Source organism: Rhinolophus sinicus, linkage group LG13 (assembly GCF_036562045.2).
Source record: "Rhinolophus sinicus isolate RSC01 linkage group LG13, ASM3656204v1, whole genome shotgun sequence".
NCBI lineage: Eukaryota > Metazoa > Chordata > Mammalia > Chiroptera > Rhinolophidae > Rhinolophus > Rhinolophus sinicus.
Genome location: NC_133762.1, coordinates 35,186,772 through 35,214,492, shown reverse-complemented (window position 1 = coordinate 35,214,492; position 27,721 = coordinate 35,186,772). Strand labels below are relative to the sequence as shown.

General features: G+C 49.5%; 1 protein-coding gene across 4 annotated transcripts in view; it reads right to left on the bottom strand.

Moving 5' to 3' along the window:
- The window catches only part of MTCL2 (microtubule crosslinking factor 2), a 70,973-nt gene that overhangs the window by 28,311 nt on the left and 14,941 nt on the right, over positions 1-27,721 (bottom strand). For 3 of the 4 annotated variants that reach the window (XM_074317773.1, XM_074317774.1, XM_074317775.1), the window contains exons 2-6: positions 21,779-22,003; positions 15,515-15,673; positions 4,301-4,363; positions 2,439-3,617; positions 185-325 (exon numbers count right to left, since the gene is read on the bottom strand). In XM_074317773.1, coding sequence (XP_074173874.1) covers positions 185-325; positions 2,439-3,617; positions 4,301-4,363; positions 15,515-15,673; positions 21,779-22,003 — 1,767 coding nt within the window. The remainder of the gene's footprint in view (positions 1-184; positions 326-2,438; positions 3,618-4,300; positions 4,364-15,514; positions 15,674-21,778; positions 22,004-27,721) is intronic. The other variant, XM_074317776.1, reaches the window with a different exon arrangement.

Here is a 27,721-nt window from a genome sequence, read left to right as displayed (position 1 = left end):
CATGAGAATAGCCCAAACTTCCTGGTTTCCCTCTTTGTCCTGGCTTCCAAGAAGCTTGGAACCACATGGGATACTCAAAACCCCTATCATCACCAGCTAAGATTCCCCGTGGGTCACTCTGCTTTGGGGAAGCCCAGCCACTCTCCTCCTACCCGCCCCCTGGCTCGCTCAGGCCTAGGCCCACCTCAGAAGCGTAGGAATCATTGTCTTCAGCTCGGTAAGGCCTGAAGTTCCGGCTGGGGTCGGGCTTGGAGTCCAAGTCGCCAGGGCGGAAGGCCTCTCGTATCCTGGGCTCCCATTCCGGCAGATCCCTGAAGTCAGGTGGCTGTACCCAGAGGCACAGGCAGAAGAGACCAAAGGTAACCATGGGGAGGGGCCCCAGAAGTGCCAGAAACAGCCCTACCCCAGGCCGATGGGCTTTCTAAAGGCTCTGCTCACCCACCTGAGTGCTGGGACCCAGAAGGACTCCCGTCTGTAGCCCAGACCCAGCCCTGGTTAGGGCACTGCCACCACTCAATGAATGTTTGTTGAAAGGATGACTGACTAGGTAAGTGGTAAGTGAAAACACTGGTTCTGTGAATGTCTGTCTTGTGCACAAACCTTTGAGCCAGCCTCAATTGTCCTAGCACCTGTGCAGCCCCAGCTCATTACTATCTCAAGAAGAACCAAGAGGGCGACCTAACATGGGGTAGTCTGCTTCCTTAAAAAAGCCAGATGAAACCAGATCAATGGGGCACTGATTAAAGAAATTATGGCACAACTACACTGTGTAGTTGTGAAAAAGAAAGAGCTAAATCTCTATAGAGACATGGAAAGACCCCTCCCGTTGCTCTCAGGGTGAAGATCAAACCTCCCAAATGCTCTCTGCAGGCCAGCGTCACTCCTCTGAGTTCTTGGACACCCCGTGTTCCTTCCGGTTACGATACCTCTGCTTAGGACTCTCTTCCCCGGTAATCCATTCTCTGATCTCATCTCAGACCAGAGGCCTGCCCTGTCCCAGGGTCTAGGACAAGTTCCTTGTTTGTAGAACCAAGTGCCTTTCCTCCAGGGCCCTCAACTCGGTTTGTAATTTCACATTCATTGGTATATTTTGATCACATCTTTGTTCCCCGCTAGATGATATGGGCTGGGGGGCGGGGGAGGGACAGAATTCATCTGTTTTTTGCTTACCATGGCACCTCCAGCCCTGAGCACAAAAGTATATAAACAATAAATACAACATCACTAGCAAATGAACAAATAGATACATTCCACGAGAAAAATAAGTTGTGCGGTAACAGTGGGTACAAGACAACTTGGGTGAAAAAACAAATATATGAGCATATATGTAGAGAAAGATTTAAAAGGACGTGCAGTGATGATGAAATAGTCTAGAGCTGCACCAATGGACACATACAGCTACTAAGCACTTGAAATGTGGCTACTGTGACTGAAAATTCAGGAACTGAATTTTCAACTGTATTGTAATTTTTATAACTTGAAAATGAAGTAGCCACATGTGGCTAGTGGCCACTGTACTGGCCAGCACTGCTCCAGACTGTTCAAAGTGGTACCTGTAGGGAGTGAGAGGTGGTGAGGCGGCGGCTTTTACCTCAGGAACTTTGGCAACTCTTTCAATGTTTACGGATTACTTTGGCAATAATACTTTTTTTGGGGGGACAAGTGCATTTGCTTTTTGTGTTTTTTTTAAAGCGGGCACAGACTCACAGTGGCCCATGAGGGGACTGAACCGGCAACGCTGGTGTTATGAGCACCACGCTCTAATCAACTGAGCTAACCGGCCACCTTTGTATTTGCTATTTTAATTTTTCTCAGTAGTACTATTTTATAGACATCAAGGCTGGAAATTCATTACCTTTAGAAAGTCAAGTTTCTTGCCTTTGCGTACGACCTGAACGAAAGTCCTTTCCTTTTTTTTTTTTTTTTAACTAATACTCATTTTAAAATACAAAACTGCAAAGGAAACCAGAAAAGAAGGGCAACCTGGCAAAAAGATAGGGCCTCCAAATCTGTCCCTAAATCTATCAATAGTAAACGACTAAGCAAATTGTGGCATATTCACCCAATGAGATCATCTCCAGTGATGAGACTGAACAAACTATGCCACATGTGACAACAAATATAAGGTGAGTAAAGGGATCCAGGCCTAAGTGGGTTAGTTTATGAGTCAATTTACATAAGGTTTAAACAGACAAAACTGAATCAAGAGGTTACTCTCAGAAGCAGGCATTGTGGCTAGAAGGGGGCAGGAGGAGGGGCTTCCAGGGTGCTGGTTGTGTTCCAGTTCTTGTTCTGGGTGATGATGACATGAAAGCACTCGCCTTGGGAAAATTCTAAGCTCTACACCTGTGCTTGGTGTACGTCTCTGTCTGTAAGTTATGGTTCAGTAAAGAGTTTCTATCAAAAAAAAGTAACGGCCTGTGATGGGAACATCTTACCTGGAAGTCTGAGCCAAGGTCTTTGGCCAGCAGAATCTCCTTGGAGGGCCCCTGGGAGCCCAGGGTGGGCAGTGAGGAGAACGGCTCTGGCGGCTCCTTGGCAGAGCTCCCCAGGACGGTGTCTGCCTTCCGCGTGAAGGCGTTGAGCTCCTGCTGGAGCATACTCAGCCGCACCAGGATGGCGTGGATGAGCTTGGTGTCCATGGGACCCTCGCTGTTGTCGGGGGCCTCATGCAGCCGAAAGTCGGCACATTCGTTGTCCAGATACAGGCGGAGGCCAGCAGAGAAGCCATTGGCATCTGCCACCAAGACGTCGATGGCCTTGCTGACCAGGGCCGCCTGCTCCCTCAGCCCAGGCAGCGCCTCGGCCTCCCTGACTCTGCAAAGCAGGGCGGCATGGGGGCCATGGGCCTCGCCAAGGGCAGCAGGCACGCACTGGGCAGAGTCCCCCGCCTCGGCGTCCGTCTCCAGCATTGGCCGCGTGCTGTGGCAGGAGGCAAGATCGCAGCGCTGAAGGTTGGACAGCAGCACGCGGTTCTCGTACTGCAGCTTCTTGACCTTACCACTGAGCTCGCCGATCTGCAGCTTGGCCGCCGCTAGCTCCTCCTGGGAGGGCTCACTGAGCACGGAGCAGCTGTCCTCCGACAGCGTCACGTCCAGCTCGTGCTCGGAGCGGTACTTGGCCAGCTCACTCAGCAGCAGCTTGTTCTGGTCCTCGAGTTCCGCGGAGGAGCGCCGCAGCAGCTCGGCCTCCTCCTCCACGAACTGCAGGTGTCGCCGCAGCTCCGCCAAGCTCTCTCCGCACTCACTGCCACCCAGGGTGAAGGCCAGGCGTGCCTCTGGGCCCCCGCCCCCGCCCCCGTGATCCTTCATGTCGTCCATCTCGGCCCGCAGGCCTCGGTTCTCCACCTCCAGCTCCACGATGCGGCGGCTCAGCAGGTTGGCCTCCTCCTCCACCAGCTTCAGATGCACCTTCAGCTCAGTCTCCCGCGAGTGGGGTGCGTCCGCCAGCTCCTCCGCGGACAGGGCGCTGTCCAGATCACCGTAGAGCGAGCGGTACTTGAGCAGCTCCTCCTTCATGCTGTCATTCTCCTTGGCCAGCTTGGTGAGTTTCTTGCACATGAGGGCTGACTCCTCCTTCGCAAAGTGCAGCTGGCACTTCAGATCTGCACTGTCCTCCTGGGGCCCCAGGGGCACAGGGACAGACAAGACCCAGGAAGGTTAGTGTCGGGAGGCTCCAAACCAGCCAGAGGACTTCAGGGAGTACTACCTAGGTGCTGGGGACACAGGAATATAGCAGACACAGCCCCAACCCTCTAGGTGCTGGGGTCCAGAGGGGAAGCAGAGAGGGGGACGTTGATATAGCAGCAAGGATGGAGCACCCCACATAGCCTGGGGAGTCCAGGAGGGCTTCCTGGAGTAGGCAACATTCTGCCAGGGTGACTATTGCTGCTACTACCACTACCATTACTACTATAATTTCCTCATTTGTAAAATGAGGCAGTAACACTCCCTCCCTTGTAGAGCTATGGGGAAGATTAAATGAGATAATGTATGCAAAGGACTTTGCACTCTGACAATCCAGAACCACTAGAAGCTAACTGTATTCTATGCCTGGCCTGTGCTACATAGAGCATTTTATCTGTCAGCGTATGAGAACCATGGGTTCAGAGTGTGGTTTTGGGAAGTGAAGTCGGCAGCGAAGCTAAGAAAATGAACAAGGGAGGACGAGGTAGAAAATGGGGAGGGGTGGGCACCTCTCAGAATCCCCCACCAGGCCACTTGGAGTTAGGTCTCAAGACCTAAGACTAAAACCTGCCAGTGGGGCTACACTGGGGGCTGTGGGGGCTGCTGGGAAGTACCTGCACCGAAGGCTTCTTGTCTGTCTTCCCCAGGGAGCGGGTTCCTCTTTTCTTCAAGGAATGCTGGAGGGAGATTTTAAAAAGTCAGAACTGAAAGCACATGAGGGTGATATGCACCAAAGAGCAGTCACAGAGCCTGAGGTTCTACTGAAGGCCCCCTCCCCAGCCCAGCCCAGCCCAGCCCAGCCCAGCCCAGCCCAGCCCAGCCCTTGACCAGCACCAATTGCTGAGCCAGAGGGGCCCTCGAGACCACTCAGAGGGCTGCAAATGCGGGATGGTCCAGAAGCACTTGAGGTGATTCTGAATACACCTGCCCAAGGTGCCTCCCCTCTCTCCTGCCCCACGTTGTGATCCAGTTGGCCTGGGCCAAGACCCGGAAATTTGGGTTTCTGTTCTTGTCTCTCATTCATTCACCAAAGACTTCCTGAGCACCTATTATGTGCCAGGCACAGTTAGGAGTGGAGAACATAGTAAGGACCAAGACAGTCGGGGGGAGGATGCTGTGGAGCTCTGCCCAGATCCCTCCTTCGGGGGCCGGGACATTAGTCTCTCCAGCTTAGGCCTCTAAGCTGAGTTCCCCTCCCAGCAATGGCCATTGGCTGAGGGCAGCCCACATCCAATGACGGGTCCATGCTCCCCTGCCTCAACTTGGGACAACTGGAAAGGGCCATCCAGCTCCAGAGCTCTCCAAGGGATCCACTGAGCCACTGGTGTGAAGGCTCTGCACCCCAACTTCTACTTCCGCTTCGCTCCTTGATGGTGTTATTAGCAAGGGGACTCTTCCAGTAGCCTCTACATGCAAATCTCTAGCTCAGAGGAAATGCTATCCTCATGGAACTGGCATTCTAGTGGGGACTTTAATTCAGAATGAATGAATATTGGTGCAACAAACCATAATTACACAGGAGGTTTGGAAATGAAGAGTCACTGATCATAATTTAAACTTAAAAGTGTGCATGCAGATTAAAGCAAAATAAGACAATAATAATCATGATTCAAAAATCCAGAAGTGATAGGGGAAGAATATCGATACATTTGATCAGATAAGCAAATTTCACACGAAAAAATACACCCTAAGAAAAGTAAAAATATAAAGGACAAATTGGGAAAAATATTTGCAATTCATAACACTGAAAAAGGGGTTACTATCCTAACTATGTAAAGAGCTTCACAAAATAAAGAATAAAAAAGCCAACAAACCTATAGAAAAATGGGGTAGAGATATGAAAAACAGTTCACAGGAAAGGAAAGGTAAAAGGCTCTTTACTATAGGAAGATGCTCAACCCTGTTCATGACAGAGAAATGCAAATTAAAATGACATGAGATACCATTTCTCACCTATCAGACTGGCAAAAATCCAAACATCTTACAACATACTTGTATTCTACTGAAGCTATAGAGAAACAGGAATGCTGGTAAGAATGCAAAATGGCACAAGCCCTATGAAGGGAAGGTTACAATAACCATTACTGATGTTTCTCAATGCTTAAACAAGTCATTCAATTAGATGCATGATTCCTTTGAACACTTCTTTCATGATTTATGTTAGTGGTATATATCACCACACTGAGGTTGCTTCCAACTTTTCAAGTTGGGCAGGTATTTTCTGAGAATGCTCCTGTGTGGTTTGAATACATGCCTTCCCTATAACCCACCTCTCACCCCCTATCCTTGAAGGGGAGAACCACTGATCTAATCCACCCCTCCCTTTACTGAAGGTGAGAGAAAGGTCCCACAGCAAATCCATAGCTGACCTGGGACCAGTTCTTGACATAGCTCTAGATCTAGTTCCAAAGACTTGGAAGGAGGAAATGTGCCTTCTTTGACGAGGGGCAGAGAAGAGGTAGCACATTCTGGGTGCACATCAGAATTACCCAGGGAACTTAAAAAAATATAGATAGATAGATAGATAGATAGATAGATAGATAGATAGATAGATAGATAGATAGATGGCCAAGGTCCCAGGCATCCTAGTATTTTTAAATAGCTTCCCAAGTGACCTACTGTGCAGCCCAGGTAGGAACCACAAAGCCAGGAAGATGAACTCCAGATGGACTCTTAAGTATATCTTAAAGCCCAATCAAATCCTAAATAGACCTTTTGAAATGCAAATGAGAAAGGAAAGCAGAGGCTGATGTTTCAGACACTGGGTGCCAAGGGCAAGGAGCCAGAATTTGAGAAGGGCTGTCCTAAGATCTTTCAAAATTGAGGAGGAAAGAGTAGGGAATTAGGTGAGGGCCACAAAACAAGTCCCCCCACAAAGAGCCCCTCCCACAAATGGGGCCCGGGAAGGGGGTGCTCAGAGAGAGGCCCAATGTGGAATGGATGAGCTGAGGGTTCTGAGTTGCAGATCTGAGCTCATTTATCAATAAGCTGAGTGGGAGGGGCTGTGACCTAGGCTGGAAGCTGAACTCTGCAAACTCCACAACACTGAGTTTATGATCCTGGGGGAACCGCTTCCTCTCCCTGAAATTCCATTTCATCATCTATGAAACAGCTATGGACTGGTGACTATAGCCTCTCCAAGCTCTGTAGACTTCCTAGAGGAAGAAGTGGAGTGACAGGAAGGGGAGCCAAGGGTCTCCAATGGCAGTGAGAGGTCCCAGCCATCACATATAAAGGAATGAGATCATACCAAGCCTAAAGCCATGAAAAAGGACAGAGGGAGAGAAATTCGCGGACATGGTAGTCTCTGAGACATCTTGTAAGGAAAAGAAGGAACCTGCAAAACAAAACCTACAACCCAAATGTCCCCCAACTAATGAATGGATAAATAAAATGTGGCATATCCACACAAGGGAATACTGTTCAACCATAGAAAGGAATGAAGTACTGACACATGCTACAATATGGGTGAACCTTGAAAACATGCTCAGTGAAAGAAGCCAGTCACAAAAGGCCACATAGCATATGATTCCGTTTACATGAAATGTCCAGAATAGGCATATCCACAAAAGCAGAGAGTAGATAGATGAGTGGTTGCCAGGGGTGACCAGGGGAGCGGCTATGATGGGGTCAGGGTTTCTTTTGGGGGGTGATGATGAAAATGTTCTGGAATTAGAGAGTAGTGATGGTTGTACAGCTCTTGAATATTCTATAAACCACTGAACTGTGTCCTTTAAAAAAGGCAAACTTTATGGTATGTAAGTTACATCTCAATAAAGCTGTTATTTAAAAAAAAGCATGTTACCATTTTTATAAAAATAAGATGCGTATGTGTACGCACATGGGGTGAAAATGGTCTGAAGAATATACACCAAGCTCTTAACAGTGAGGACAGAGGGAACTTGTACTTTTCTTTCCCCAGTTTTTTTGTTTTTGTTTTCGTATTTTTTTTGAGGGAGGACATAATCCTCCAGCGATTCTTCTTTAAAAAATTTATTATTATACAATATTTAAAAAAATAAATATACGAAAAATAAATATGGTGAATATTTAAATCTAAAAAATTTATTCAAGTGAAAGACACATTGCCACTAATCCCCCTCAAAATACTCCCCCTCGCTTCGAACACTCATCCCGTTGTTCTTGCCACTTTCTGAAGCAGTTCTGGAAGTCCTCTTTCCTGAGTCTCTTTAGTTGCGCTGTCGTCGCTGCTTCTATGGCCTGAATCGATTCAAAACGTTTCCCTTTTCACGGTCATTCTGACTTTGGGGAAGAGCCAGAAGTTACACGGTGCCAGATCCGGTGAATAAGGTGGATGAGGACACATCATAATTTTTTTTTAAATTAGTTTCAGGTGTAAAAACCAATGTAATAGCTAGACATTTACACCCCTCAAATAAGTGATAACCCTCCTCCCCCCGTAATGTTTTTATTTGACAGAAATTGCCGTACCAGAAGTGATGTGTGACACAGAGCGTTGTCATGATGGAGGATGAAGTAAAGACACTCACGAAAGAGGACTCCCAGAACTGTTTCAGAAAGTGGCAAGAATGATGGGATAAGTGTGTGCGAAGCAAAGGGGAGTATTTTGAGGGGGATTAATGGCAATGTGTCTTTTACTGTCATAATTTTTTTTAGTTTAAAAATTCACCATATTTTTTTATCACACCTCATGCAAAAATACATTCTCACTGTACATCTATACCATGCTGACAAAGCAGAAGTCCCCCTGTTTACCTCCCCACCCATTCTACTCCCCAGCCTGAGGGTGACCACAGCTGATAGTCAGTTAGAGCTCCTTCTAGACGTTTGGCTCTGTGTTTAAAATACTGAAATAGATGGTGCTCTTTTAGACTTTCTTCCCTTCCTATGTTTACTTGACTCTGTGATCTTTGATTGTTATAATAAGCACCTTAGGCAGAAGAAAACACCAAAACATCCAGCATTTTTTTAAAAAGTCTGTGTTCCTGCTACATTATTTTGTATGTTACAGAAACTATGTATATACTATAATGCCATCTTTATTTTAAAAAATACACAGGGAGACATATATAGTGTATGAGCATATATAAAGTCCCGGAAAGATATAAACCAAACTGCTAATCATAGGTTAGGCTTAGGCTGAGTCAGGATAATTGAGGGAGGCTTTCTTCTTTTCTTTTATGTATGGTTGTTATTATTTCTATTATTTTTTTGGATGACACATTCACATGGTTCAAACTTCAAACAGGACAAAAGGAATACAGTGAATCCCTTACAAGTTTTCCTGCCGGAGGCAACCAATGCAACCAGAGTCTGATGTACCCATCCTCAGAGGATGCCGGGCATGCTTTTATATGCCTTTGCAATAATAGTTTTACTTCACTGAGCTTCTATTACTTTCCTGGTTTAAAAATGCATATATACATATACATTTCAATATGTGTATGAATATACATAAAAAAACTGTTATTAGAAATACGTGTATGTCTCACCCAAACAGTAATCTGGTAATTACTCAGAGTAATTCCCTCTGAATACTGGATTACAGGTGAATTTTTTTCTCCTTATGGTTTACATACTTGTATTTTCTAGTCTTTCTCTACTAAGCATAGTTGACCTGTTGGGTGGAGGGGGAAAGTTCATAGTAAAACGTTTCTAAAATGTACTTTCCCCAAGAAAAGTCACTGAACACCTTCCAACAGGCCGACAGTGAGCTCTGAGTGGCTTGGACCTTATCAGGAAGGGAGGAAAGTGGGCAGAGAAGAGGGGCTGAAACAGCAAAACTTTTAAAAAAGACCAGAGTAGTTCCAGCCTTTTGGGGTTGGAACTGCCCCCTCCCCCCACCCCATCTAAGCCACGTGGGCTCCCACAGTGCTTTGTGGCTCTGGAGGGAAAACTAGGCAGACTCACAGAGCACAGACCTTTTCCTCTGTAGGACAGCAGCTGGCCAGGCGGCCTGGGGGGCTGTGGTGCCCCTCAAGGAGCCAGGGCCTGTCAGAGCCCCTCTGCAGTGCCCCCAGGGGCAGATGTCCTGGCCCTGGGCCTTGGGAGGGCAGGATGGGGCAGGTCAGGGCAGCCAATAGGACTGCCAGTCCCAACTGCTGGACCCCGAGGGCACACTCTTTGGCCTGGCATGTAGCAGGGGCTTCCCCACCCACAGCAACTCACAAGGCTGCCTTTCAGCAGCCCGGGTGGTGGCTCTCAGCATTCTTGGTCTAACGGCTCCTAGTAGGAGCATGCGCTCTGCCCTCGGTGAGACTAGCAGAGCGTGTCCCCACCCCTCCTGCCCGCACAGAGAAGCTGCCGGAGCACAGTTTTGGAGGGGCCTCCCCTCTAACACCTTCCATGCTTCCATGCTGCCAGGGAACAAAGACCAACCTTAAAGGAATAAAATGAACCTTCTGCCAAAACAGCTGGGTAGACTTTCACCAGACTTGGAGGGGATGTTTAGAAAGGTCTCACTGAAAACACAGACTGTGTTGTGTGTGCAAAATTTACTCTAGAGGGGACCTGGGGTGGGGGTGCCTCTCAAAGACTGAGGCATTCTTCTGCCAGAGTGGCTGAAGCAGCTCGACAGAGAGGCTGTGTGGCTCCTGGCTGGAGGAGACCTTTTGCGGGGAGGAAACAGAGTGGTTTAGGCATGAGCCCCAAATCAAAAGTCAATGGGACAGACGATGCCAACTGTAGGTGTTGATCTGCAATGTAACTGCTCCTTCCATGGGCAACTGACAGCTCGATACGGAGAGCTCCTTATCAGAGGCAGCAGAAACGTATCGATTTAACTAAGGTTACGTCTTCTCCAAACCCACAGCCATTGTAATGGTTGTGAAGGTAATAATGATAAACAGCAGTCACCAAGCCCTTATTCTCTGCTGAGCACTTTTCCTGCTTGTCTCACAAACACCTCTCAGAAATAGGGATTAATATTCCCATTTTATAAATGAACACACTGAGCACTGGACCACGATTTGCCCAATGATCCAGTTATTTACAAATAAGTGGCAAAGCCAGGATTCAAACTCAGGCCCCTGTGACTCCAAGTTCGTGTTTGCCACGTGCCACACAGACCACAGCTAGGCTGCCTCGGATGACAACACCAGCAGAATCGAGAATTGAACCCAGGCGCTCTGATGTCATGGTCAACGCCCTTTGTACCCCCATCAGAATGGGTAGGAATCAGCACAAGAAGCCAATACCAGAGAATGAGGGTCTCAGTGGAACAAGCAGCCTCTTCGGAGGTTCTGAGAATACAGCAGGGTCCTAGAAAGGCCCCTGGAGGGGCAAGGAGGGCAGGGGCATCACCGGAAGAGTCAGCGTGGCTTTGGGAGATAAGAGTCCTGAGTTAGAATCCCATCTTTGTCTTCTCCCAGTCCCATCCATATGTATAGCAAGTGCACGCCTGGGTATATACCCAAGAGAACTGAAAACATGTATCAGACAAAAACTTGAACGCAAATGTTCATTTGCAGTATTATGTGTAATAGCCAAAGAGTGGAAACAACTCAAATATTCATCAATTGATGAGTGGAGAGACAAAATGTGCTATATTCATACAATGGGTTAGTGAGCCATAAAAAAGAATGAAGTATTGATTCATGCTTCAAAATAGACAGACCTTGAAAACATTGTGCTGAGTGAAAGAAGCCAGTTACAAAAGATCACATATTGATTGCATGATTCCATTTGTGTGAAATGTCTAGAATAGACAAATCCATAGAGACAGAACGCAGATTAGTGGTTGCCAGGGTTTGGAGTGAAGGGAGAATGGGTAGTGACTACTAACAGGTACAGGTGGTTATCTGGGGGGCAATGAAAATGCACATTATGAATATATTAAAAACTACTTAACGGTACACTTTATTTTATTATTATTATTTTTATCAGGTAAGACTACTCCATTATAGAGGATATGTTTCTCATTTATTTATTTATTTATTTATTTTTATTGGGGAAGATTGGGGAACACTGTGCCTCTCCAGGGCCCACCAACTCCAAGTTGCTGTCCCCCAAACCAGCCGTGGAGGGCGCAGCTCAGCTCCAAGTCCAGTCCTCAATCTTAGTTGCAGGGGGCGCAGCCCACCACCCCATGCAGGAACTGAACTGGCAATCTTGTTGAGAGCTCGCGCTCTAACCAACTGAGCCATCCGGCCGCCCCCTGAATGGTACACTTTAAAACAGTGCATTTTATGGTATGTGGATTATATCGCAATTTAAAAATTACCAAGAAGTTTACCACCTTTAAGACGGGGACAACAACACTGTACATTGGGAAGCTGTTGTCACATAACGTGAGGACATACAAAAATGCTTCGTGTGGTGCCTGGTACACAGCAAGCACTCAGACACAGCAGCTGTAGTATAATAAATCACGTCAACAGTGATGTTGGCTTCTTGCCTAAAATACAAGAAGAGGGAATGATATTGACCAAGGGGAGGCTGGTGCTACAGTTCTTGAGCTGCAGCCCAGCTGGGCATCAGGGTCACCACAGAGCACAGCTAGGACTGGCCACCCTTCCTTCTCTCTAGCAAAGAGCAATCTCCATGGTAACCACATCAGCTCAGGCCAGGGGCTCCTGTTCCCAGCCGGGTGACAGCATCGCCACAGCAACCTGTCAGGATGGCAAAGACAGATCTTGATGTTCTGGCAGAAGAACTGCTAAGGAACCCTCGTCTCCATAGAAACCATGTCCAGAAGGAGAGGGAGGAGAGAGAGGGCAATCAGCAAATAAACACAGGGCCACACCTCCTTGCCCAGCTCCTGCGATACCAACAGACACATCAGGAAGAGCTAGACGAGCCTTGCTGACATCGCCTGCAAAGAGGCAGTGAACCGGTGTTTCTTGAGCACCTACTCTGTGCCAGGCACTACAAAGGGCTCTTCACATGCTTGACTACATCTAACATATCATAAATAATACCCAAGTGCATTCTCATTGTTAAGAAACAAATGAACTACAGCATTAATAGTATAAAAGCAAAAGTCATTGCCCACCCTACTCCCACCATTTCTAACTCCTGAGTTCAGTGGGATTTCCTCCAGGCTTTTGCTGTGCATTTGCACATATATACATACATGCTTCAAAACCAGTTTGTCTATATGGCTTTTCAAAATAATTAGTGGGATTGCACAATATGTATAGTTCTGTAACTTTCTTTTCCTGCTTAACTATGTACCTTAAGGATCTTTGCACGTCAGTACCTACAATTGACCCTTGAACAACATGGTGGTTACGGGTACTGCCCCACTCCACCCCCCTGCAGTCGAAAATCTGCATATAACTTTTGACTCCTCAAAAAACTTAACTACTAGGGTGGTCGGATGGCTCAGTTGGTTAGAGCGCGAGCTCTCAACAACAAGGTTGCCGGTTCAATTCCTGCATGGGATGGTGGGCTGTACCCCCTGCAACTAAAGAGTGAAAGCGGGCTGCACGCCTTGCAACTAAAGATTGAAAACGGCGACTGGACTTGGAGCTGAGCTGCGTCCTCCACAACTAGATTGAAGGACAACTACTTGGAGCTGATGGGCCCTGGAGAAACACTGTCCCCCAATAAAATTTATAAAAACAAACAAAACTTAACTACTAATAGCCTACTGTTGACCAGTAGTCTTACCGATAACATGAATAGTCAACTAGCCCATACTTTGTATGTTATATGTATTATAGACTGTATTCTTAGAATAAAGTAAGCTAGAGAAAAGGAAACGTTATTAAGAAAACCATAAGGAAAACGCATTTACAGTATTATTCCAAAAAATCCATGTATAAGGGGACCCTCACAAGTCAAACTTGTATTGTTCAAGGGCCAACTGTATGTATCTACCTTATTCTTTTTTCACGTGGTAAAAAATGCATAATAAAAGTTACCATTTTTAGCCATGTTCAAGTGTACAATTCAGCGGCATTAAACATACTCATATTGCTGTCAGCCATCACCACCATCCATCTCCAGAACTTTTTCATCTTCCCAAACTGAAACTCTGTACCCATTAAACAGTAACTCCTCACCCCTTCCCCTCCAGTCCCATTAGAATGGTAACAACCATCCTCATTTCTGTCTATGAATTTGACTACCCTAAGTATCTCATATAAGAGGAATCATACAATATTTGTCCTTTTCTGTCTGGCTTATTTTATTTGCCATGATGTCTTCAAGCATCATGCATGTTGTCGCCTGTGTCAGAATTTCCTTCCTTCTAAGGCTGACCAATAGTCCGTTACATGTATATATGCTACATTTGTGTTTATCCATCGATAGACATTTGGCTATTGTGGATAATGCTGCTATGAACATGGGGGTACAAATACCTGTTTGTGTCCCTGCTTTCAATTCTTTTGGATATATACCCAGAAGTGGAATTTTGCTGGCTTATTTGGTAATTCTATGTTTAACTTTTTCAGGAACGGCTATGCTACTGTATTCTTTTTAACTTCTTCATGGTGTTCTATGGTTGCCCAGTCTTATTGATGATGATAAACAACTTTGTAAGCTGGATACTGTTATTACCCTGAAATCACAGATAAAGAAACGGAGACTAAGATGGGCAAGTGGCTTCAGGGTCTCAGCCACGTCTCTGCCCAGGAAAAGCTGGGTTTATTCAGGCAAGCTGTCCCTCTCTAGGCCTGTTTTCTGTCCTTTACAATAGGTACAGGCTTACCTCCAGGCGCTTTCTGAAATCGTCTCCCCTTTTTACTACCAAGGGTGGCAGCAAGATGTGTGAAGACGATGCCCTGTGTGATGGGCCTTGAGGGGCAGGAGGCTGCCTGAGAGAGGGGGACTCCCACCCAGGCCTGGAAAGGGGTAAGGAGGGTTCCACAGCAGCCCTTAGCAGCAAATGTCCCCGTCCCCACACCGAGAAGCTGTGGGCCCATCCCACCACCACGCCTGGGGTAAGGGCAGCTGAAGGACTCTTCTGGCTCAGCACAGTGGCATTTCAGTCCTGTCCTGCAGGGCTCACATGCCTGCCCTCGGGGAAGGTGAGGTGTGTGCCCCAGGACAATGTACGATCCTAGGATACCCCGTGAGCAGCCAGACAGCTGAGGCCCAGCTGCCTCTTGGCCAGAAGCCACCTGGGCCATCTGGAATGTAGACCCTTGGAAGCTGGAGGATTCCAGCCGTTAGGGGTCACCTTGGCTGATGGTTTCCACTGGGCCCAGCAAAACCTGGAGGATATCCCTCCTTCTTCAGGGGCTGTTTTCCCATCCACAAAATGGGTATGATCACAACCTCATTGAGCCTTTATGAAAATTGTTGCCTAACATGCTGTCCACCTAACATACAGCAGAAGGAAGAAAAGACATGCCAGGTGGAGGGGCTGGCATGATCAAAGACAGAGAGGCTGGTATCTGGGGGTCATATTCAGGAAGTGTCTAGTGTCCCGAAATCTCTATCGATACACTGACTTTACGCTGAATGGCAATGCCTGGCAGCCCTAAAGCATGTACACATGAGTTATCCCAGCTTATCCTCACAATGGCTTGGGGCATTTTTGTCACATTTTATAGATGAGGAAACTAAGGCCCAGAGAGCAGGGCTCCATGCTCGGCATTGTCGCCCATTTCCTCAGTTGATCCTCTGACAGCTATGGTTCTGTGATGGAAGGACTGTCTCCTTCATTAACCTATGGGCTCCTTGAGGACAAGAGCTGGTGTCTTTCACTAACCATTGTGTCCTTAGTGGCCAGCACACAGTGTACACATGAGGTGCTCAGGAAATGTGTGCTAGAGGAATGAATGGATAAATAGCTCTGCCTGAGAGGCGTAACTGTGCAGAGACACTGGCTGGGTGGGGCCAGCACATGCCCATAGCCCTAGCCTGGCCCTGCCTGGGATGGACGGGGCCCTCACCTCTCTCGGCCGCTCCAACTCTGTCTGCAGCACCTGCTTAGCCAGCTCCGTCTCGATGAGCCGCTGCCGAAGCTCCTCATTCTCCTCCTCCAGCCGCATCCGTTTCTTCTCCACCACTTCCAGCTCCTTATGCAGCCTCACGGAGATGTCCTTAGAGACCTGAGCAAGGGCAGGTGATGAGCAGGGCATGAGTAGGCTGAGGGGCCATCCCATCTGGACCAAGGAGCAACCCCTGAGCAGGCAGGTTCTCTCGTCACCTCCACTTAGCAGATGAGCAGACTGAGACACAGAGAGGCTAAGTAACTCACCAAGGGTCACACAGCCAGCAAGTGGCAGAACCAAAACCCAAGCCCAGGCAACCTGTGTTCCTTATGTTTCTGTCACAGTTCAGCTCCCAGAAAGCTGTAAAGGCTCTGCATGTTCTTAGGAATGTCTTTTCATTCATCTTCCAAAAGCCTCTCCCAGCCACCCTCCTGCCAACCCTCACAAGAGCCTGTGGCTGGGCCAGAAGCTCATTTTAAAGAGAGAGGAAACCCAGAGCAAGATGGGCAGCCCCAGAGTCATTTGAACCCCTTCTCTGCCAGTGACTAGCATGTGATTGGAGGTAAATCATTGCCCGACTCTGTGCCTCAGTCTCCTTAACTACAAAATGGGTGCAATAATAATCGCACCAACCTCATGAGCCCAAGAGGAGGACTGAATATGGCACAAAAGGCTTGGCCCACTGCCTGCACAGTGAGCGCTGGGTGAGTGGTAGCTGCTGCTTCGAGAAGCTGAAGCCCAGAAAGGGGCAGGACTTGCTGAAGGTCAGAATGTGACCCCGAGGCCTGTTTCCAGTCATCTGGGATATAGAACATGCCCCAAATGGCAAAGCCTGGGCAGCTGTCCAAGTCATCCCTGCAGAAAGGAGCTAAGAGAGCTGCAAACTCCCATCCTGGTTCCAGGACTCTGTAACAACAGCACCCCATTTCCTCGAGGATACCCTCTGTCCTGTCCCCTGCTGGCTGGGGTTAAAAGGCCCGTGGGGATAAGGAAGGCCTTTCTGAGCTGGTAAATCACAACCAGCCGAGTGGGATGGGCACTACCATTAGTTGAATACCTACTGTGTGCCAGATTCATTCCTCTTCACTCCAATTCTGTCCCCATTTTACTGGCAAGGAAACTGAGACTCAGAATGGTAGTTACTCGCTCAGGGTCACACAAAGTCAGTGGGGTCAAGCTGCGGGGAGCCCCGGGGATGTGGCTGAGGGGCCAGTGTGGCCAGGGCGCCACAAGGGATATTAGGGCTTTGCCAGCAAGACTGGGGCACAGCCCAGCAACCAGTGCCTGCCAGTGTCGGAAATGACTATGGCACCTCCTCCCTGCGGAAGGGAAGAGGGCCCTCCCTGGCTCTGCCCTCTGCCTGGGCCCATGCCCAGCTCGGCACAGACCCTTTGGCAGTATGCAACACAGGCCAGGAAAAACAACAGCCAGAAAGGAAATTCAGCACTGCCTTCCCCTCCCTCTGTGGCCCACTGTCCGTCTCTACCCCAGAAGACCTCCAAAGATAGCCAGAAGCCAGAAGCTGACCCATGAGGCTCCCCCCACAGCCCCTCTAAGCCACCAAGCTTTTGTCATCTGCAAAGTGGGGTGAGCAATCCCTCATTATCAGAACAAGAACTTTGTAGGTGGAAAAACTAGATTCTTGAGCCTGATTTCGGCACTCACTGGGTGTGCGACCCAGGACAAGTTAGTTCACCATTCAAAGTCTCGGTTTGGTCATCAGTAAAAGGAGGTTGATATAGCTGAGTCAGGAGCGCTGCTGTGAGAATAAGCATAGTGCCTGGAGGAATGAATGGTGGCTAGAACATAGTAGGTGCTCAAAAAATACGACGATTTTGATGCATGGTCCAGATTACTACTTCACCTCCGTGCACCGATTTTATCCAACTTGGCCCAATACCCCACAGCCTCACTCTTACGTTTACTGTCAGTGTTTTTGCTGGAGGTGTTTAGTCCCAGGCTCCTGGCTATGGTCCCCAGTTTGGGGCTATTAGGTCAACCAGTGAACCTCTGTCCCGATCAACATTTCATTCATGCATTTATGCATTCATTCATTCATTCATTCATTCATTCATCCATCCTGCTTAGGCCCTGGGAATAGAAGTGATAGGGAACAGAGATCAAGGCCCTAGACCATGCCTGGGCTCCTTCACATTTCTGTGTCCCAGCAGCAGCTCAGGGTCTGGCACACATTAAGTGCCTAATAAATGCTTGTTGGATGAACAAACAAATCTAAGGCTCTAACAAGCGAAAAGGACGATGAAGGAGCAAATGACTGAAATATGGGAGCTGTACCTGCTCTTTGCTGGGGATGCTTGCTTCCCCCAACCTCCCATCCCACCTACTGACTGGGGTGAGAGAGCAGATGCTGGGGACCAGGGCTCCTCTCCCATCTATGCTTCCACCTGGGCCAGCTCCTCTCCATCTGGGGGGCAGGGTGCCCTGTCGCCACCATGGCCTAGATCTGGGGAGGTGACCCACTCTGAACCAAGAAGTCATGATCTATGTGGATTCCTGGATCCTCTTGGGTTCCCAACTGACTCTATGGATTGCATGTCAGTCGCCTTCTGCTGCATTCCTCATGGGATCCCCTTCCCTAGGTGCTCCCCCACCCTTGAGGGTTTCTATGGCAAAAAAGCCCAAACTCAGGCAGTTTACAGAATTCCAATGCGGACAAAGAGCCCTTACTCTCAGATCCCACAGAGCCCTGTGACCCTGATGGAGACCCACAGGAGCAAAGAGCATGCCAGCCAGGAGGGGAGAGAAGCCTTTTGGCCTAGGTCTGTCCCCTCCCCTCTCTGAGCCTCAGGGGTCCTGGGCTCCCTGGGCTCTCACAGGCGATTCCACAATCAGCTGTCTCTTCCCCAGCACCGGCCATGTGCCTTTCATCCCATCAGAAAGCACTTTGATTAGTATCACCACTCTGAGGCTCAGCAAGGAAAGGTCACTTACCCAAGGTCACACAGCTAGGAAGCTACGGAAGCAAGATTTTAAATGAGGTGAGTCCACTCTAGAGTCTTGCTCTCAACCTGACCCTGCTATTGGCCTGAAGCTGGATGACATATTATATGAAGATCAGCAATAAAAGTGTTAATAGTAAGCCCAACAGTAGGTACACACTGTCAGGAGCTCATGGGGCCCCACCTCCCTATCTCATTTGACCACCTCCTGATCCTCCCCAACTCCTCCCGAGGTAGAGGGGCTGAGATACTAGGGAGGCGAAACAGCTGCAGCTTCCGGAAACCATGGCAAATCCCCAAAGCACAAACAAATGCGCTCAGCCATGAGGTCAGTGTTTACAGCGCTGGGGCCTGGCTCCTGCCAAATGCAGCAAGCAGCCTCCAGGCCATAGCAGCCCAGCTTACTAGCTAGCTCACTGGCCCTTCACTCATTGGCCGCAGGGTGTCCCTGTGATTCTGAATCCTCAGGGGGGGGGATGGGAGCTCCTTTCCCTAAGGAACTCCCCTGGCAGGGCAGCATCTGAGCTCTGGGTGGCTAAATCCTCCCCGGAAGCCTGGAAGGGTGGGAACGTCACCCCAATTTTATAGATGAGGAAACTGAGGCTCAGAGAGGGGAGGACTCCTGCCTGAGTCACCCAGGAATAAAACCCAAAGCCAGAACTTTTTCTCCATTGTTTCTAAGAAAGGAAATGTTTTACTGGCATGTCCTTGGGCCTCCCCAGGAGTCCCTCCAGGTAGGAATTTACATCCCAGGATTCAGGGACCTGATACTCTCCCATAGGATCCCAGGCCCTGAGGGTGGGGCCTGGGAATCTGCATTGTGAACAGGCCTTCCAGGTGATTCTAATCTACCCAGCGAGGTTGAGAGTCTGGCCTCCCTTTCACTGCCCCTGCCCAGCCACTTGACCTACTAGTAGTGCTTACATGTTCTCCAGAACAATAACACCACAACCAACATTTGCTCATTTGCTGGGTGAGAATCCTGTGCCAGACTTTGCATTTTGGACTCAGCACTCTTCACTTCATTTGATTCTAACAAAAATCTCTACAGGTAGGGACTAGTTTTCTCTCCATTTTCCACATGGGGAAACTGAGGCTCACAGATGTAAAGGTGTTTTCCCAAGGCCACATAGCAAGCAAGCGGCAGGGCAGGTCTCTGCCCCCGACTCCCGCCCCTGCCCTCCTCAGCTTGGGCAATGTTCCTGCTGAGGCGCAGTGGGTCCATAGGCTAGGAGGACAAGCAGAGAGTGAGAGAGCCTGGGCGCAGCAAGGAGGTGAGAAGGGGACAGCCCAAGGCTTGAGGTTTCATTCTTGGCACCCTCACCAATAACCTATCTGCTCGATCAAACCACTGGAGCTGCAAAAGCCCTGACAATGTTGCTGGTCTCAGCCCCACATTTAACAGAAGGGGAAAGTGAGGCCCAAGAGGTGGGGGCCAGTAGGGACATGGGCCAAGAAGCTGGCAGAGCAAGTCAGAGAATCCCCAGGGATACCCTCGGAGGCATCTCCTGGACCCCTCCCTACTTGGGTCCATCCAGCACCCCCAGGCAGTGTCAGGGAAGTCAGCATTTTGAGGACCTCCAAAAAATGCCCCAGAATATCCCCAGCTCATGAAGTAAAGCCTTGTGGCCAGAGGCATCCAGCCCAGCCTGTGTGGATGAGCTCAGTGCTTCAGCTGCAGGGATGGAGAGAGGAGGGAGCATCGAGGGCAAGGTTGATGCTGATTGGCTAGTTCAAATCCCAACAGAAGGGGCCACTCCTCCCCTCCACCCAGCTGCCCCCTCCCAACACACACGCATGCGCGCAGACACACACACACACACACACACACACACACACACACACACACACACACACACACACATATGCAGACACACCAGCTGCTCTCAGCCCCTCTCATGGAGGCCCCAGCAACCCAGCCAGCCTGCTCCTGGCCCCAGCCCCGTCCTTCACCCATCCTAATCTCCCTAAGGCTGACTTTCTGTGTCTCTGCCCAAAATCCCCAACTACATGGGCCCAAACTCAGATTCCTTTGAACTTCCCAGGCTCTTCCTCACCCCACACCCCCTAATCCAGTGCCTAGGATTTGAATATCTATGTAAACATTTGTCCGGGGGGCTGCCCTCTCAGGTAAAGGTACACTTTGGACTTGGAGACATAACTTTTCTAAGCTCAGTTTCCTCATCTGCACAACCGACCCTGAAACTGACCTTGAAGCCTGGAGTGCACGTGAAGACATCAGAGCACGGTGCTGTAACTGGCGGTTCCCCTCCCCCTCCTTTACAGGGACCCCTTCCTCCAGCATTCCTCCTTCCCCTCCCAACTCTTGTCACCTTCTCTCTCAGGCCTCGGTTCAGATGTCACCCCTACAGGAAGACTCCCTAGGGGCCCCAGGCTGTACCAGGTGACCCCCCTCCCCCAGCTCCTACATCCCCATGATCACACTGGGCTGAGTTCTGAGAGCAGGGGGGCTGGGTCTTCCCCCAACCAAGTTTTCTGCCCCTAAGCAGGGCTCACTAAGCAGGGTGGGCGCCTCTTCTGGAGGCCCCGCCTGCCAGCCTCTACCCCATCCCTCTCTTGATTGCTGATGCATGGCAGCCAGGTCAGGCAGCAAGGCATGGGAGGATGAAGAGCCAGAGCTCTGCCAGCTACACAGTCATGTGACTGTGGACGGGTACTTCCTTTCTCTGAGCCGCACTTTCCTCATCCGGCAAATGGGAAGAATAATAACAGCCAACATTTTGGGGCGCCTATAGTGACTTTTAACCTACATTATCTCATCTATCCCCCATAGAACTCTGTGAGGCAGGGACTCACAGATGAGTTACACCCATTTTACAGATGAGGAAACTGAAACTCAGGTGACTTGCTCAAAATCTCATACTTAGGGCATAGTGGAGCCAAGATTTAAACCAGCACAATGCAACTCCAGGCCTTTGCTTGTCTCCATTAATTAGCACAATACAGAAACCCCCACAGAACTGTGCACCGAGGCCTCCGAGGAGCCCAGCACCAGGTGTGTGGCTGCTACTCAAACAGTAGCTGTTGTCAGTAGGAGTCCTATTATGATAGCCCCTCGGAACATCCCTGGCTGATGGCCTGTCAGTTCGCCAGGGATCCCCACTTTACAGAAGAGGACGTTGAGGCCCAGAAAGGTGGTGTAACTTGCCCAAGGACAGACACACAAGGAAGGCGCTGCAGGCTGACCTGGGCCCCACTCAGACTCACGGTCCCACCGCCCAACAAAGGCACCTGGGCTCACCTTAACGTCCTGCTCCAGGCCGCGGATGAGCTCACCGTCCACCTGGCCAGTCTGGGCAGCACGGAGACTGCGGCGCTCGGCCTTGCGCAGCCGGTACTGCAGGATGCGGCAGGTCTTGCTGGCCTGGTCCAGCTGCTGGCGCAGCTCCTGCAGCTGGTACACGTCCTCCTCCATGTACACGTCCCGCATCTCTAGCATCTCTGCCCGCAGCTCCTCGATCTCGTCCTGTAGGTGGAAGGGGTGGTCGGGTCAGTGGCCCCTGTGGCAGTGGCCAGCGTGCCTGAGTGCAGGCCACACCTAATGCTGCCCTAGGCTCTTCAGGGGCACCTGGGTGCAGTAGGTTGAATGCCCCCCCCAAAAGATGTACATGCCCTAATTCCAGAATCTGTGAACCTGGCACCTTATATGGCAGAAGGAACCAAGCGAATGTGATGAAGTGAAGGATCTCAAGATTGGGAGGTTTTCCTGGATTATCTGGCTGGCCCAATGTAATTACCATGGTGCTTCTAAGAGAGCGGCAAGGGGATCAAAGTGGGAGAAGGCAATGTGACCACAGAGGCAGAGGGTGGAGCGTGGTGCTTTGAAGTAGAGGAAGGGCCATGAACCGAGGAAAGCAGGCAGCCTTCAGAAGCTGGAACAGGGAAGGGACTGTCCCCGAGAGCCTTCAGGAGGAATGGAACCCTGCCAATACCTTGATTTTCTGACTTCTGACCTCCAGAATTGTAAGTTAATAGTCTGGGATTGTTTGAAGCCACTAAGTTTGTGGTCATTTATTAGAGCAGCAGTAGGATACTAATACACCGGGGAAACCGGGGGCTCATTCAACAAGCATTTTATGAGTGCCAGCTGTGTGCCAGGCCCTGTGCCAAGCACAGGGGTGGGGAGGAACACTGGTGACCTAGACTAACATGACTCCTTCTGTATCTTCTGCATGGAACCCCAAGTCTCATTGGGAGACACATAGTAAACCAACAAATAAATTCAAATACCGTTAAGAGCTATGAAGATAAATATATACATACACACATATATATATACATATATATGTGTATATATGTGTGTGTGTGTGTATATATATATACATATAAAAAATATATATACATATAAAATATATATATATATATATAAAAATATATGAAACAACCACCTGGGTAATATGATAAAGCAGTGCTATGTTAGAGGACATGGCCAGGGAAGCCATCCCTAAAAAGGGGATATTTGAGCTGAGGCAAGAAGGAACAGCCATGCAGTGAGAAAGCCAGGGAGAGGTGACTCCAGGCAGAAGGAACAGTGCGTGCAAAGGCCCAGAGGCTGGAAAGTGTCTCAAGATACAGCAAGGAGGCCAGGGTAGCTACAGGGGTAAGTTGAAGCTGGGGAAACAGACGGGGGTCAGCCATCCAGGGCCTTGAGGGCGGAGTAAAGAATCTGGGTTTAAGAAGAGGATGTTGCAGGGGGTGACCTCACTTCCTCAGGGCAGCTCCCATCCATCTCTGTCACCAGCTCCCAGAAATCCCTCACTTCCCCTTTGTCACCATGAACACATTTGCAATTCTTTATTTAACAGTTTGTCTCTCAGAGATACCATACGTGTCTGGAGGGCCGCCTTGCTCCCTGATGTGTCACCCACACCCAGCACATGGCCTAGCATCTTACAGCATCTTACAGACTCCCAACAAATAGTATCTGAATGGATGAATACATGTCTAGATAGTTATACAGCCACACAAAGACATACCAATGTGAAATTAAGCTAAGGGGATAAGTGAGGAGACCCGGCAGAAGAAACGGACAATTATTATGTCTAATAACAAATAGGAAAACTGAGAACTGAGTTACAAATGGAAGGATAATATCTACTCTTAGTGACACTGGATTAAATAAGATTGTACACTAAAAAGAGAAACTGAGTCATGGAGAATGAATGATCTGGCAAAGGCATGCATCCCTGAAGAGCCAAAGAAAGCACCCAAGTGATGATGGGATGGGGGGGCCCAAGAAGCAAAAATCCCCCAAAAAAACCTCTGTAGACACTGGAGAGGAGGCCACAATCTGGACAGCTGGGTTCACCAGGCCTCCGAGCCCCCATTTCCACAAAGAAAATGGGTGGCTCCATACAGGGGAATGGCTTGGGGTTGTCCAGTGCCCCCTGAGAGTGGGTGGGTCGGTTTAATTCAGGGGCAGGGTTAGGAAGCAGTACCCTCCAGGCCAGTCCTTAGGATGAAAGCTCACCAAGGTTTTGACATCCATCTATTTGATTCCTGAGAGTATTTCTCAGATGGTTCTGAACTCAGGAGAGGAAGACAGAGGGACAGATATGTGCTTTTCCCAACAGACACTGTCCTGACCCCACCATCACCTCAAGGGTTAAATCCTCATGTGCCACTACAGCCTCTCTTCTAGGGGTGGGTTCAGCAGCCCCACTCTTGGCCCCCCCCAAGGCACCACTGCAAAGGAATGGTCACCTCAGCTGGCCACCCCCCACCCCACCCCCACCCTGATATACATACAGACTCACCACCCTCCTGCCAAGCCAAGTGGACAAAACTAAAAGAGGAAAAGGGGGAAGTGGGACAGTCAATGATCACCCCAGTTAAAGAAATGAGGAAGTGAGGGGTCCACATGTCATTTCAGCTGGCGGATTAAGGAACCACACGGACAACATTGCTCAGGAAGTACAGGCCAGTCGGCTAAGTCCAAGCTAAACCGGCCTCCAAAGGGCCTGTGTTCAAATCCTCACCTTGCCATTGACTAGCATCTCGTGTATTCTCTCTGCAGTCACACCGACAGGACCTGGGCACAGGGAGGAGGTGGGGGTCTGAGTGGACCCAAAGCTCAGGAAGAGCCAAGGGGCAGTGTAGGGGGCGCGGAAGCTCATGATGCTGACAGATGTATGCCATTTAGATCATGGGAGGTGATATCCCTCAACACAGGACCACCTGCGGAGCACTGGAGTCACTTTAGAGGACTTTTTTTTTTTAACATTTAAATAACTGATTTTTCTATTTATAAAAGTAAGCTAGAGTGAGATGACCTGAGGCCATTCCACTGGCAGCAACCTGAACCAACTGCCCTTTAGTACCTGCTAATAACCAGGTCCCTGGGGCCTTTTATTAGCCCCGATTTCCCCACTTTTCCTGTATCCTTCCAGTAAATTCCTTTTTGCTTCAATTAAAAAAAAAAGTAAACAGCAATCATAGGGACAGTTTTGAAAATACAGAAAACATATATCACTCATAATTCCTCCACCTGGTGCTGAATCACAGTGGTCCAAGAGCACCATCGGGGAACTTTTCAGAACATCTCATGCCACCATGGTGACCTACTGAATCTGGAACTGGGGATGGGGGCCCCCAAGTGACTCTCCTGCAGGGTGTTTCCTTCCAGTCTTTTTCCCTACAAGGGCACGAGTCATGTGTCTCAGCACAAGTCCGAGGCTAGGGCCTGACACAAAGCGGGGTCTCAGAAAGCATCTATTGAAGAAGTGAATGAATGAATGATCTTTCTCACATGAGCAGCTGTATCTCCAGGGCTTGGCCTTCACCACAGTCAATTTCTGAAAATGCAGGATGTTGCATTCACGCCAGCTCCATCTCTCCATGGTGGCCAAGGGGGGCCTAGGCCCCTCGGGGGCTTGTCCCAGCTGCAGGCAGAATGCAGTCGGCCCCTCCTGGCACGGCCCATAGGAGAGGGCAAGTCCACAAAGGCTGGCTTATGGCCTGCCTAGGCCAGGTCTGCTGGGACGCGGTGAATGCAGGACTTAGGGAAGGGCTGAGCTTTCTGAGCTTTCGGGACCTGAGGTGGGGGCAGGGCCATGGGGAGGGGATCCGGGAGGGCAGGACCCTGCTTTACTCTGGAGGTTCTTAGACCTAAGCGAGCCTCCGCATCGCCAAGGGTTCCTCCGTTCTGTAGTCTTGGCCCCTGTCCCTGGAAAGCTCTCCAGTGACTGATCCAACTGAGGGAGCTGGTTAGGAATCGTCCAGGGGGTGGGGGTGGGAACTCAGCCTTCCCAGGGCCTTCAAAGACAGCTCCGTGGCCTTGCAGAACCCTGCCCACCTCCCAAGCCTTTCAACTGTGAACTGAGAAAGGGCAGAACTCCACTGAACTCGGCAGACCTGGGGGCTACCCAACAAGATCGTCAGCATCCCCCCCCATATCAGCGGGGAAACTCCAAACCACACCCTTCACCACAGACAGGAAAAGGCCACACTGCCCAGCAATGCCCACCTCAGAGCCGGGAGGCCCCCCGATACTCCCCCCGTCGGAAAGGCCAGCCTGAAGAAGCTGGGGAGAGGTGCCCAGACCAAGCCCAGCCTGCCAGCCTCCATATCCACCCATCTGGCCACTCCTTTCAGTTGACCTCTCTTTTAACCAGGACTGAGAATGGGAGGGGGTGGGGGGAGGATGAGGGGTAGGAATGGGGCACCACACAGCTGCCAGGGTAGTCAACGTTTCCCTTTATAGAAAATGCTTCTTTTGCTCTGATTACAGATGTAATACTTATTTATGAAGAAAATTTGAGAAAAAGCAGATGGCTTTCTATTTCCTTCACTAGTTCCCATTGGTTTCTGCATTAGGTCCAAGCCCCTTACCCTGGCACCCAAGCCATCTGTGGTCTCCTCCCCATTCCTGTTTTGCCCGTCTTTGCATCCTCTGTCCCCCACCACCCTGTCCAGATATGCCATGATTAAAAATAGCTACCACCTATGTGGAGGCTCACTAATTATCGGCCCCCAACCCAAGCACGGGATGTGCACAATCCTCTTATCAACCCTGTTAAGTGGGTACTGAAAATGTTCCCATTTTGCAGATGAGGAAATTGAGGCTCAGAAGTTTCCCAGAGCTACTCAAGCAAGGGAGTGGTGGGGCCAGAACCCAAACAGGTCCTGTGACTCTGGGCTAATACATCTTAACTGTGTTCTACTCCCAGGTTTGCTTGGGCTTTGCCAGGCTAACTCTTAATCATTTCATCCTTCCAGGGCATTCCCTCTTCCCCTAGTCTGATTCTACCCCCACACTCTGAACTCCATTTGTCTCTGGTGCTAACAATTTTAGGTTGCATTTGCCTGTTTTCAAGTCTATCTTCCCCGAGAGCTGGGGGAGGGAGGTGACAGGTCTGCTTCCCAGTATCGCTCAGGATGTGGTACAGAGCAGGCACGCATCACTGTCTCTGGGTGGATGAATGAAGGAGAGGATGAGTCTGGCTTCTGCCCTGCCCAGTCTCTCTCCACAGCCCAGGGCCCTCCTGATCCCTGGCCCAAGCCAGCTACACAGAGGCAGAGAGAGCTCAGGCCCCCACACCATCCAGGATGAGCAGGGTCTGGGTACCCAGGGAACCTCCTGCTCACCCATCTACTCCCTCCCCACAAAGTACGTCTCTGTCCACCCTCTTATACCCCCCCAGTGATCCACGAAGCCAGCCTGCAGGAAGAAACCTCTCAGAGGCAGACCTGCCCCTTGCAACGGATTGGTTCCCAGGCATCCCAGGGGAACCAGCCAGGAAGAGTCTCTTGGTATATACTGAGCAAGAGGGCCAAACATGAGCTCACATTACTGCTAATAATAGTGAGAGCTTGCACAGGGCTTCACAGTTTACAAAGACATTCCATGGACAGAAAGGGCAGGAATCACTATCCCTGTTCTACAGATGAAGATGCGGGAGAAGCATGGGGAAGGTGGGCTATGCCCAAGGTCACACAGAGCGACCTCCAAGCAGGATTCAGGCTGCGGACTTCAAGCTCTTTCATCTGCATCAGAATTCAGGGAGTCCATGAACTTTGACGGGAAGAAAAAAAAACAAATCCCATCTTTATATTCACTCACCTCTAACTAAAAATTACCGTTTCCTTCTATTCTGGACAAGCTACAGTTGTATTAGCCATCCCTGTGACTTTGCCACCCAAAGAAACACAGATGTTTTCAGATCACATCACAGTTGCTGCAGAA